At 50.1% G+C, this 13011-nt stretch overlaps 2 protein-coding genes across 5 annotated transcripts; one reads left to right on the forward strand and one right to left on the reverse strand.

Annotated features, from left to right (window-relative positions):
• The first annotated feature begins 31 nt into the window (after nucleotides 1–31).
• On the forward strand, nucleotides 32–9469 carry LOC120955066 (phosphatidylinositol 4-kinase alpha). 4 transcript variants are annotated; one of them, XM_040375547.2, is made up of 14 exons: nucleotides 32–224; nucleotides 315–528; nucleotides 641–1402; nucleotides 1471–1677; nucleotides 1838–1900; nucleotides 2389–2489; nucleotides 2558–2720; nucleotides 3315–3801; nucleotides 4535–4763; nucleotides 4829–7474; nucleotides 7552–7672; nucleotides 7746–8305; nucleotides 8387–8633; nucleotides 8724–9469. In XM_040375547.2, exons 1-14 carry the CDS (start codon nucleotides 135–137, stop codon nucleotides 9107–9109), a joined length of 6276 nt encoding a protein of 2091 aa, XP_040231481.2. In that variant the 5' UTR covers nucleotides 32–134; the 3' UTR covers nucleotides 9110–9469. The 4 variants fall into 4 exon arrangements, with proteins under 4 accessions (XP_040231481.2, XP_040231482.2, XP_040231483.2 ...); XM_040375548.2 differs by having other exon boundaries at nucleotides 4544–4763; XM_040375549.2 differs by lacking the exon at nucleotides 1838–1900.
• LOC120955068 (uncharacterized) lies at nucleotides 9463–12186 on the reverse strand. The gene is made up of 6 exons (XM_040375551.2): nucleotides 11943–12186; nucleotides 11625–11862; nucleotides 11439–11539; nucleotides 11258–11368; nucleotides 11127–11180; nucleotides 9463–9910 (listed from the first exon to the last, which is right to left on the reverse strand). Exons 1-6 carry the CDS (start codon nucleotides 11973–11975, stop codon nucleotides 9584–9586), a joined length of 864 nt encoding a protein of 287 aa, XP_040231485.2. The 5' UTR covers nucleotides 11976–12186; the 3' UTR covers nucleotides 9463–9583.
• Between the last annotated feature and the right edge of the window lie 825 nt (nucleotides 12187–13011).

Raw genomic sequence — 13011 nt, forward strand, 5'->3', positions numbered from 1 at the left:
TGCCGTCATCGCTCAAATGTCAACACACGAAAAAAGTAAATAAAAAAACGGGATCGAAAATTTGACCAGACAGTCACACAGGCAGAGCAGAGTGGAGCTGATAAAAAGTAGCGATAAAAATATCCTCCGCAGCCATGGTGGGAAATGAGCGCTTTTCCTTCCAAAAAACCGTCCAGTGTTTGGCCCGTGTACTGGCCATGATAAAGCCCACGCCATGGGAAAAGGTATGTAGCAAGCTGTGTGTGTGTCCCACCGAATCGCTGGAGCCCCTGAGTCATTGTGTATTTTTTGCTGCTGTTGGTGTCTTTTCGCAGGTGCAAACACTGTTCAAGTACTGCCCGCAGGAAAATGCGGCCGGAGTGTTCTGTCTCGATGCCCGGGCCCAGGATGCGGTCATCGCCCTCGGGCTGTACTTCCTGGAGAGTGGCTATCAGTATCCGAAGGAAATCATCCCCTACCTGCTGCGGCTCGCCAAAGCACTCCCGAAGGCCGTATGGATCGATGACGTCAAGCCCAACAAAATCGATAGTGAGTGTTAAATCCTGCCCTGCCACCCTCCCGGAAGCAATTCCCTTGGCGGTGCTGGTGGTGATTTAATTAACTTTACGCAATGTGTATCACGTTACGCGCCTTGTTACAGAAATACCTACGGCGGAAAAGTTTGCCTTCTGCCTGAACAGCCTGCTGTCCGACATTGCCGTCGGATGTCCGGAGCATCGCGATGAGATCATCCTCATCCAGGTGGAGGTGCTGACAGTCCTAACGAACATGATCAAGGGCAGCAAGGAGAGCAGCACGCTGCCCCCGATCATCCTATGCAAAGCGACCGTTCCGCTGCTGCTCGGGCTGAGCCGCTCGATGGGCCGTTATGCCGCCTGTGACCCGCCCCTACTCTGCCGCCTCTTTCCAAAGGATGAAATACTCGTCGTAAAGTCGGCCGAGACGCCCCTTTCCGCGGACGCGAAGGACAGCACAAGCGTGAGCCAGTTCCGCTCGATCATACCGCGATCGATGTCGGGCAGCCTGTCCGTCGATGCGGGCGAGACGGAAAAGTCAATCCACAGCAGCCGGAAGAAGCTCAGCTCGTTCTACTCCGTGCCGTACGATCCGACGACGTACTTTTTCGCAAAGTATGGCTCCAGCTTTAACCAGTTCCCGAACATGCGTTTCTGCGACTCGATGGAGAAGAACGATCGGCTCCAGTTTCCGATCAACCATCTGCAGACGATCTTTGCGCTGGCAAAGAAGCTGCTGACGAAGGAGACGCTCGAACATCTGGACGAACAGGCGGGCGATATATACGCGCTGAATCAGATCAAACCGTACGGGTATAAGAGCTTCTCGGAAACGATCAATCTGGTGATGGTGACGCTGCTGCGCGAAATACTGCAAAATCAAACAGGTGAGAGGGGTTTGAGGCGAACGGATTAGAAGAATCGATTACTAACACTGCTTTCCATTAAATTGTAGACTTACCAACACCCTTCACGAAGGATGTACAGGAGTTTGTTAAGCGCCTGTTCCTAATCGGCCAAACCGAGCTGCAAAACAAACAGCACGATGCCATCGATCGCGTGCGCGATCCTAGCAACATCGTCGTCAACAAGTACAAGATCAACGTGATGGCCAATGCGGCGTGCGTCGATTTGCTCGTCTGGGCGATCGGCGATGAAACAGGTACGGTTTGAGCTTAACCCGGACATACAAACACAATCTCACACCGTAACACACACCCACATTACACACACACACTGCTCATTGTATTTACCTAAAACACGGTACAATCGGCCGAACACTCCTTTCTGCACTCTGACCACCCATGTTCTATCGGTTCCAGTCGACAACTTGTGCGACCTGCTAACGTATCTGCAAGAAAGTTTATCGTTCACGATGGGTTTAGGTGATTTTGGTGGTTTGGTTTCTTTCGTTTTCTTTTTTTGTTTTATTTGCGTTACCGAGTTTGATTTCTTTTGATTTTATTTCTGATTGATTGATTGATTGTGTTGCTGCTCTGTGTCCTGTTCATATATATATGTATATGTTGCCTTATTTCCTTCTTATTTTATTTCTGTTTCTTTTACTTGCCTTCATTGCGTTGTTTTATACATAATGCCCGTGTTTCATGTTGCTACAGTTTTATCGGGGGATTTCGCTTTGGACAGGTGGAAGGGTATGTTTTTTTGTACAAATGAACAAAGAAAAAAAAACAACGAAAAAATGAACTCACAACACGCAAAGCAATGCGGTTGCTGTCTGGTTGTGTTGAAGTTGATCCTCTCAACCTGCTTCTGTCCGATTTGATTGCGCAACGCTCTGCTCGGATGAGAGTTGATAGCATATTTTGGAGTTCGGATATCATCTAATCGGAAGCCTTTCTCCCACATACAGAGGCCGATAAGCTGTGCAGTCGGCTGTACCAGAAGCTCAACTCGGTGCTCGGCCACAAGGTGGTGATGGATCATATGCCGCTGCTAATGGTTTGCTTGGAGGTAATGTTTTCCCTTTTAATGTAAATTTTCAATTTTAAAATTGACCATGTGTTTGAGTGTGTTTGCAGGGATTGGGCAAGCTGGCGCAAAAGTTCCCCAACATTGCGGGCACATCGATATCCTATCTGCGGGACTTCCTGGTCGATCCGAGCCCAATTTTAACGAAGCTTCACGTGCAATCGCAAGCACAAACGAAGAAGGACAAAGAGAACGCTCCTTTCCGAATCGTGGGTAAGTAGCATTGAGCTGGGCATTTAAACTAGAGTTGGGTTTTATGAATCTTTCGTTGAAATTAATTCATCTCAATGAGTGATTCTAATCTCGTATCGAATCTCTAAAGATTCATGAATCTCTCTTGCCTAAAGAAGAATAATGAATCTCTATGAGGATTTATGAATTTCGAAAGATTCCCGAATCTTTTAAGATAAATACATCTCCAGGGTTTTATGAATCATTAAACATGTATGATTTCCAAAATATTGTAGTTGCGCGATCCTATGGTACAGTGGTTAACTCGCACGACTTAACAACCATGCCCGTCGTAACAAAACAAACTTGTACAAACAACAATATTGTTACGTTCATAAGAAGCTCAAGCTCAATCAATCTTTGAAGATTATAACTCCCTTGAGACTCATGAATCCCTAGAGATTTCTGAATCTTGCCAACTGAGATTCAGACTCATTGAATTGATTCATTGAGAATTTCAAAGATTCATTCAGATTCCACGAATCCAAATCAGATTTACCCAACACTAAGTTAAACCTCTTCTTTCCCCAAACAAAACATCTAACAATGCTCTCCCCATTTCTCTGCTTTCTACAGTACAAGGCTCCGATTTCAAAGCGTTCGATCACGCCACCAAACCGAAAGGACTGACCAAGTCCGCCCAGGAAGCATTCGAAGCGTTGCGCGATGCAGCGATCGAAAATCTGAGCATCGCGCTACGGGCAGCACACGCCCTCGACCAGTACTGTGTGCCGGCCCTCGTAGCGAACGTGTCCAACCGTCTGTTTACCGCCGAAAAGCAGGAAAGCGAATCGAGCCTAGTGTCGCTCAACATTATCGTAATGCTGGGGCACGTGGCGGTCGCGCTCAAAGACACGCCGAAAACGACCAACAACATATTGCAGTTTTTCATCCAACGCTTTTGCAAGGTACCATCGGAGCAGAATGTGCTGATCGTCGATCAGCTCGGTTGCATGATCATTTCCAAGTGTGAGCCGCAGGTGTTTGAGGAGATTATGAAAATGTTCTCGCGCGTCACCGTGCAGGCCGCGTCGCTCGCTTACTCGACCAATCCGGAGCAAAGGTAATGTGTGCGAGGGGGCGAGTAGGCGTTTCTTCAGGAAGAATGCTTCAGAAGCTTCTTTCTTTCAATCATTCATTCTATTTCCATTCTGCGTGTGTGTGTGTGTGTGCTCTAATTGGAATTCATTTTCGATCTTTCACTGGTTTCGTTAGCATCATGCATATCGTTTCATTTTATGTAAAAATTTCCTCTTTTTTATTTTGTCTCCACAAATCATTTGTTGCAAACTAATCGTAACTATCTTACCTGCGGAATCTTCCTCTAAAAATGATATTATGAAGTATCTCAAGACATTTCAGATTACATCCTCTTCCCTTTCTCCGTTTCGTTGATCTTCTGTTGCATGCTACGTACTCTTTCTATCTTCTGCCTGCGTCTGTGTCTGTGTCTACTTTCTTCTCCATCTCCGTACACCCGAGTGACTGACCCGGCTTGTTGGTGTGGTTGTTTGACTCACCCCGGAAATGGAACTCATCCCTCACTAGTGCGTCAAGAGAAGCGTAACAACACAGACCACTCGGTGGTCAAGATTTTGCATTTTGTTGTCGTTTGCCCTATTTTTTGTTTTTGCCACTCTCTTTGTCATCTGTGTTTCGTCTGAATCAGTCATTTAAAATTTTCAAAATTTTTGCTTCCGCCACGGTACACCACCACGACCACCACCATCACCTACACCTACACTTCCGTGCTGCTGTGCTGCTCGTTGTGTCGGTGTTTAAAAAAAACGAAACAGTGTTTACAGGAAATCGTACCACCACGTGTCGGATGCGGTCGTCAATGCGCTCGCGAACATTGCCGCCAATATACAGGGCGAGCTGGAGATGCTGGACCTGCTCGGGAAGCTGCTGGAGCTGTTCGTGCAGATCGGGCTGGAGGCGGAACGGTCCTCGGACAGTACGTCCGGTGCGCAGAAGGCTAGCTCGAGTGCGGGCAACCTCGGCATGCTGATTCCAGTGATTGCGGTAAGAGGAATGCTTCCATTTATCCTCTTCTTTTCAAAACATTAACCGTTTGTTTCCTTCCTCAGGTCTTGGTGCGACGACTTCCACCGATCAAAAACCCAAAGCAGCGCCTGCACAAGCTGTTTAAAGACTTCTGGCTGTACTGCGTGGTGATGGGCTTCACCAATTCGCGCCTCTGGCCGTCCGACTGGTACCAGGGCGTGCAGCAGATAGCGGCCAAATCGCCCCTGCTCATCTCCCAGACTGCGCACCGGTCGGAGATGCGCGAGCTAAACTACACCTCCGCCATCCGGTCCGGCAGCGTTAGCTTGATGGAGCTGCGCAATCAAATACTGCTGCTGCTCGACCACCCGCCCGCAGACATCACGGCCTGTATCAACAAGCTCACGTTCGCGCAGTGCGCCTACCTGCTGAGCGTGTACTGGCTGGAGATATTGCGGGTGGAGAACGCGTCTGAGCCGAGCCTGGAACCGATCCTGAGCTACCTGTGCGATAATGCGCTGCTGAAGGACAAGTACGGCATGTGGCAGTGTGTGCGCTGCATCGGCGATCAGGTGTTCGAGAAGTTTCGCAGCGTGCTGCTGGCGCAGGACTCGGTGCGCGAGAAGGTGCTCGAATCGCAGGCGATGCTGCTGCTCGTCTACTTCAACCACATCCACAAGCAAATTCAGCTGGTGGCGGACCAGTACCTGTCCCAGCTGGTCGACAAGTTCCCGCACCTGCTCTGGAACCGGAAGGTGCTGTGGTGCATGCTGGACGTGCTGCAGCTGCTAGCGTTCTCGCTCACGCTCGACCCGAACGAGGAGACGCCGACGCTGCGTGTCAACTCGACGCCCTACACGCTGCAGCTGATGGATAGTTTGCCGGCGCGGGAAAGCCGCGTGAAGGATTTTGCCGACCGGTGCCAGGGCATCGTGAATGAGGCGATGAAATGGGCACCGAAATCAACGCGCAGCCATCTGCAGGAGTACCCGAATCAGGTGCCATCGACGAGCCTTTCGAACCACAGCGGCTTGGCGCTGGCCGTTGATTCGATTTTGCACACGTGGGTAGCGAACGCAACGATTCCGACGGCGACAAAGCGACCGCACTGCGTTAACAGTGACACTTCGAAGTTTGTGTCGGTGCTTTGCTTGCGCAGCAAGTACGCGGGTGAGATTTCCGGCCTGCTGTCCGTGCTGGAGGATGAGGAGAAGAAGGGACTGGCCGATCGGCTGGTGCGGGACGTGTGGGACGCTTGTGCGGAGAAGAGCGACCCGAAGCATCGTGGAGCGTTGTGGCGCGCGACCGCCTACTTGATACTGTGCTCGAGCGCTAACCGGAAGCTGCTGCACGCGATCTCCTCCTCGCAGGTGCAGCTGTTCACCGAGAGCGCGATGGAGACGGCGGTCGAGTGCTGGCAGTGGATACTGACCGCCCGGCAGGATCTGGAGCTATGCTTCATACAGGAGATGGTGACCGCGTGGCAGACGACGTTCGACAAGCGCATGGGGCTGTTTTCGGAGGAGCACGATGTGACGAGTCCGCTCGCTGCGTACGAAGGCTGTCGGTTGGTGCCGAAGCCAATCGTCGTTGCGCCGCATCTGATCTGGCTGCAGCTACTATCGGAGATGGTCGACACGGCCAAGTACTGCAACCGGGACAAGGTTGAAATGTTTTGTATGCTGCTTCACCGCTGTCTACCGTTCAGCAGGGATTTCAAGCAAAATCGGCACATCTCCACCGTGGGGTGCCGGTTCAAGCTGCTCCAGTGTGGACTGTCGCTGCTGCAGGGCAACACTATTCCCAAATCGCTTGCGCGCAACATACTGCGCGAGCGGATCTACGCTAACGCGCTCGATTACTTCTGCGGGCCGCAGCTCTGCCCGAGCCAGCCACGCGAGGCGCTGCTCGAGGACATTTCGATACTGCTCAAGTTCTGGCAGACGATGCGCAGCGAGAAGAAGCATCTCGTCGCGTCGGAGGTGAGCGATTACGAGCTGCACACGGCGTCGGTCAATCTGTCCGTGCAGAAGGTGTCGCTGGATACGGTTTCGCTGGCCGGCAGTGAGGTGGCCCGTTCGACGAGCAGCGGTAATGCCGGCTGGTACAACACGATCCCGCACTCGACGTCGACGCTTTCGAAGCGATCGGCACGCATCAAGCGTCCACCGTACCCGAAGGATGCGTACGATAAGGATTACATGAAGAAGCGCAATTTGATCCTGGAGCTGCTGGCCGTTGAGATTGAGTTTATGCTGATTTGGGCCAATCCACTCGCCCTGCCCGAGCTGCAAATCCCGGGCGAAGAGTCCGTGGCGGAGTGGAGGGCACGTCCGATGAAGCTGAACGTTTGGCGTGACTTCACGCGGTTGGCTTGGTCGTACAATCCGGCGCTGGCGGTGTTTTTGCCTCAGCGCATCCGCAATGCGGAAACGATCGAGGACGAGGTGACCCGGTTGGTCTGTTCGGACCCGATGGCAGCGGTGCACATTCCCGAGGCGCTCAAGTATCTCGTCACCACCAAGACGCTGCTGAACGAAGCGCCCGAGCTGGTGTACATGCTGACGTGGGCGCGGGTGAACCCGATACAGGCGCTGTCGTACTTTTCGCGCCAGTATCCGACCCATCCGCTGACGGCGCAGTACGCGGTGAAGACGCTCAATTCGTACCCGGCCGAAGCGGTCCTGCCGTACATTCCGCAGCTGGTGCAAGCGTTACGACACGATACGGTAAGCCGTTAGAGGGACATTCTTGGTTAGGAGTATTAGAAAAACGATTAATTTGTTCGTTTTTTGCCCTCTTCCAGATGGGTTATGTGACGGAGCTGATCAAGCACATCTCCAAACGGTCGCAAATTGTGGCCCACCAGCTCGTTTGGAACATGCAGACCAACATGTACATCGACGAGGAGATGCATCATCGTGACTGTAAGGAAAAGCACAACACTTTCCTTTTACTTCTTTTTACTCTTTTCATTATTTTCTCTCATTTCCCCTCCAGCACTTTACGACGCACTGGAATCGCTCTCGCAAAACATCATCTCGTCCCTGTCCGGCCCGGCCAAGCGGTTCTACGAGCGGGAGTTTGATTTCTTCGGCAAAATTACGGCCGTCAGCGGCGAGATTCGCTCGTTCCCGAAGGGCCAGGCGCGCAAGAAGGCCTGCCTGGAGGCGCTCAGCCGCATCAAGGTCCAGTCGGGCTGCTACCTTCCCTCGAACCCGGAAGCGATGGTGCTCGACATCGACTACAACAGCGGCACACCGATGCAGAGTGCGGCGAAGGCGCCGTACCTGGCCCGGTTCCGCGTGCAGCGCTGTGGCATCACCGAGCTGGAAACGATGGCGATGGAGGTGTCGAACAATCCGGACTCGCAGATCGACGGGCCGCGCCTCAACTCGCTTGGGCCGGAAGCGTGGCAGGCGGCCATCTTTAAGGTCGGTGACGATGTGCGGCAGGACATGTTGGCGCTGCAAGTGATTTCGATCTTCAAGAACGTGTTCCAGCAGGTTGGGCTGGAGCTGTACCTGTTCCCGTACCGTGTCGTCGCCACAGCGCCCGGGGTAAGTGGAGCGGAAATTGACGTGATATCGTTTGAATTTGTCTATTAATACTCTTTTGTTTCGCTCCTTCCCCCACCCCAGTGTGGTGTGATCGAGTGTGTACCGAACGCAAAATCACGCGACCAGCTGGGCCGGCAGACCGATTTTGGGTTGTACGAGTACTTCCTGCACCAATACGGGGACGAAACGTCCAAAGAGTTCCAGTCGGCCCGCAGCAACTTTGTCAAATCGATGGCCGCCTACTCGGTGATCGGGTACCTGCTGCAGATAAAGGATCGCCACAACGGCAACATCATGATCGACAAGGATGGCCATATTATTCATATCGGTAATATATTCTCTCGCTCTCGAAAACATCTCCACTTTATTGGTACATTTGGAACGAAACTTTTATTCAATTTGTTTTCCCTCTTTTTAGACTTTGGCTTCATGTTTGAATCGTCCCCGGGTGGCAACATTGGCTTCGAGCCGGATCTTAAGCTCACGGACGAGATGGTGATGGTGATGGGGGGCAAGATGGAGGCGGCCCCGTTCAAATGGTTCTGCGATCTGTGCGTCCAGTCGTTCCTCGCGATCCGCCCGTACCAGGACGCGATTGTGACGCTGGTGTCGCTGATGCTCGACACCGGGCTGCCCTGCTTCCGGGGGCAAACGATCACGCTGCTGAAGCAGCGGTTCGTGCCGACCAAGAACAGCAAGGAGGCGGCCGCCCACATGCTCGGCGTGATACGTAACTCGTACCAAAACTTCCGCACGCGCACGTACGACATGATCCAGTATTATCAGAATCAAATTCCATACTAGAAAGTGGGACGGCTGAAGGGGGGTGTCAGGATAAGGGGAAGAAAATTGCCGTATAAATTAATCCATTCCTGTTGGGCTTGTAGGGTAGGGTGCTGGGAGGAGGGGTTCTACGTCTATATGTTGTATCGTTACCAAAGGTATGTGTTGGGGAAGGCGGGGGTGGACCATTACGTAGGCAAAAACAATGACAAGACCGCACACCGTGCGCGTGTCACTATAGATCAAATCTGTTTAATAGTGTGATTTAGCCAATTGTCGGTGTGGTAGACATGTATTACTCTTGTTACTATTTTCTCGCTCTCATTGTTGAAACGAAGGATAACGAAATCCTTAAAATACACGGAACATAATCCTTCACAATTTGTGGGGTTTGTGGCGTCTGCTAAATGCTCGTCATACATTCGAAAAACAACTTAATAATACTCTATTTCCTTACACACTACTGCTGCTGTTGTGCGCCTTCCTTGGCAGCTATCATTTTTTCCCATCGTAAGGCACACCGAACTGCTTCTCGAACGCGTGCTTCTGCGCCTTCGCTATCAGGTCGTGTATTTGGATGCGCAGCTTCCGCTTCGTCTTGGCCGAGAACTGTTTCAGCAGCAGCGCCACACTGTGCCCGTATATCTCGTCCTCGTCCTGTGTGTGCAGTATATTGCAGCCGCGCACCTCGCCCGGGGCTGGTGACGGCGAGCGCGACCGTGGTTCCGCCTTGACCGCAACAAATTCCGGTGCCATGCTGTAGCGCGGCTTGGCCATCAGCTTGGACTGCTTCACTGGCCTAATCAGTGCGGGGGGTGGTGCCTATTTATTTGGGGAGTAATGGAGAGTAAAATGAAAACTTTCTATCAGTGCTGCAAAATGTCACTATCGATGTCATAAAAAAATCTGACTGAAAAAAATCCATGTCAGCGCCACGTACTGAATTGTGAAAAACGCAGGTGATACTCAAAATGATTGGCGAGACATTTTTGCGACCACTGCTTGGTCAGTCACTATATTATGACTTTTTTATACTGTGATCAGTTCTGCAAAATGTCACAGTCATAGCGTCACGAGTGATGATTCTACTGTGATGATCAGAGGTGAGACTCAAACTGTTGGTGCGACCATCACATGCTTAGTGACAGTTTGTGCAACCAACTCTTGGTCAGTCACTTGGTCGCGACATTTTCTGTCGGTGATCATCACGATAGTCATGAGAGATATGTGATGCGTGAGAGTAGTCCCAAGCAACAAAATGAGCATGTTTCCTCGTTCTTTTTAACCCGATAGACAATCAAAGCAGACAGAACGAGAAAGCATGCTTATTTTGTTGCTTGAGACCACACGACAAGTATTTTCAAAGAATGTTGTGATTATCACCGACAGAAAATGTTGTGACCAAGTGAGTGGCCAAGAGTTTGGTGCTAAAAAAATGTCATCAAGCATGTGATTGGTCTACCAACTGTTTGAGTCTCACTGCTGATCATCTTAGTTGTACACGTGAGCTGATTTGAGCTTCGTTTCAGTCATGAGTGTTGGTGACTGAAATTGTAGCATTTGGCAACACTGTTCACAGACACAAAAAATCATAATTATGCTTGCTCCGGCATTACAAGGTTTTATAGGGACTTTCAAAGCTGTGGGACACTTCCTTGACACTTTCTTATGCGAAGTGAACTACATACGATCGAAATTGGAATCTGGGCACCTCTTTTGGACAGGCTTCTTGGAAATTCCTATGAGATTTGTCCAACAATGATGCTATAGAGTCCAATTCCAGCTATGAGAACTTCTGGAGACCCCTGTAAGCTCAGCTTGTCACAGTTAGAGTATCGCGTTGGACACAAGCATTCGCATCTAGCGTTCGGCATGTCATGACGCACTTTCATGGAATATCAGGAATGAAACTCAAGCTACCACGGATATGTTCATTGTTTTCGTTGGGGAACATCTCGTGATGCTCATGACATTTTGCAGCACTACTTTCGGTACGGAAACTGTAATCCTCTTTTAGAGTTGGTCGCAGAGTACTTACTCGTTTAATCACTAAATCGCCCACTTCTTTCGTTGTTGTGGAGCTTGTGGGCAGCTTCAAATAAAGGAAACAAACAAAAAGTTGTTAATATGATTGTGTTGAATACAGTAATCCTTCATTTGCTCTCTAACCTCTTCTAAATTCGACTCCTCCAAGCATGCGTCCTCCAGTTTCGTCCGTTTCGATGGACTTCCTACGCCTTCATCCTGGTCTGCTCGCGGTAGCCGGATCCTTGTCGGTGGCTGAAATTGTATTTACGACACGACTAGAGAGCTTGCAGCTACAACAAAAGCAAAACGCCGGCACACTTACCGCTATCACAGGACTGTCTTCTAACCCATCCAGCTCTTCGCTTACCGTAAACAGCATGGCCGAAAAGTAGGGCCACTTGATGAACGGCAGCCGGGTGTCGACTGGGAAAGGGGAAAAAAAAACGCAAAAACCCTTTTTAGCAAAACGCCAATGGAAAACTAACCGCAGTGACCGCTTCGCACTTACTGCCAGCCGCATTCCTTTTCCGTATCGTGCATCGGTACTGGCGCATCGAGGAGCGTAGGGAGGCCCATTTTTCCACCAGATCGTCCGCACTGTAGCCCAGCTTGACGGAAAGTTCACCCCACGCCGTGTCACGCACATGCTTATCCTTGTGGCCCTCGTCGTTGCGATCCCACAGACAATGGTACTTTTTCAGCTCCTCGATGAAGTAGAGCGTCTCTTCCCGTGTCATTTCTATGCTCTGGAAAACAAAACAAAAACAGGGAAAGAGTGTTCAACAAGGTTCTGCAATTTGTTTGAGCGAGCGAACTTTGCACTCACTTTTTTCTTGCGCGGTTTCACTGTTCTGTTCATTTTGAATTAGTTTTTTATCACTTTTCGTTAGAATTCCGGCGTTAATTTTTGAATGCGTGCAAAATAATTCGCCCGAAACCAGCAGAAGGAGAAAAGCGATGACAACAAAGCGTCCGTAGTGGATGTAAACATTGTCCTGATGACAGCCAGAGTGACCAGAAATACCGATTTATCTGTATTCCTACCGATTTTTCATATGCTTACCGATTCACAGATAAGCCTCCTAAAACTACCGATTTTCCATTTATCCTACCGAAAATCACAGATATTTGATTTTTCAGTCGTTTAAGCTTAATCTGTGACGCTTGGGATGCTGTTTCATGGATTGCTAACCTCATTTGTTACTTATCGCGCTGATGCACGTTTGTTTGCATGGCACTTTTTTTATTTTTTTCCGTTAAAATGTAATGTTCATAATAAGTAGAAAATGTCAGTTGCATGGATTCCGAGAATTGCTCGTCAAAGGAAATCATTTAAATTTGAATTTGAATCTTGCTGTCGGCGGTTAAAGCTCAAAGACAGACAAAGAGAATGAAATTTTCAGGCGAGGGGAAGGTAGAAACACACGGTGGGGGTCCGGCCCAAGATCCGATCCGAAGTCCGTTGTTTTGAGCTGATAATTAATGAATGGCAGATGGAGCGCTACCACAGAGAGAATGCGCTCTCTTGCTCATTCTTCTTCTTCATTTGGCACAACAGTCGCTGCCGGTCAAGGCCTGCCTGTACCCACTAGTGAAGTGGGCTTGGCTTTCAGTGACTTATTGGTACCATAGCAGGATAGTCAGTCCTACCTATGGGGGGTCGGTCTATTCGGGGCTTGAACCCACGACGGGCATGTTATTAAGTCGTTCGAGTTGACGACTGTACCACCAGACCGGCGCTCTCTTGCATGCCTTTAAAATACACGAGGCGCTCTCACTGAAAAGAACGCTCGCTCGCGCTGTTTCATTGTATTTTCCTCATACCCCTTCCTTTCCGTTTCTTCCCGAACAAGCTGCACTAGTGCGAGCGAGACACCGATACCAGCATGCCGCTG

The sequence above is a fragment of the Anopheles coluzzii genome, chromosome 3 (assembly GCF_943734685.1).
Source record: "Anopheles coluzzii chromosome 3, AcolN3, whole genome shotgun sequence".
Classification (NCBI taxonomy): domain Eukaryota; kingdom Metazoa; phylum Arthropoda; class Insecta; order Diptera; family Culicidae; genus Anopheles; species Anopheles coluzzii.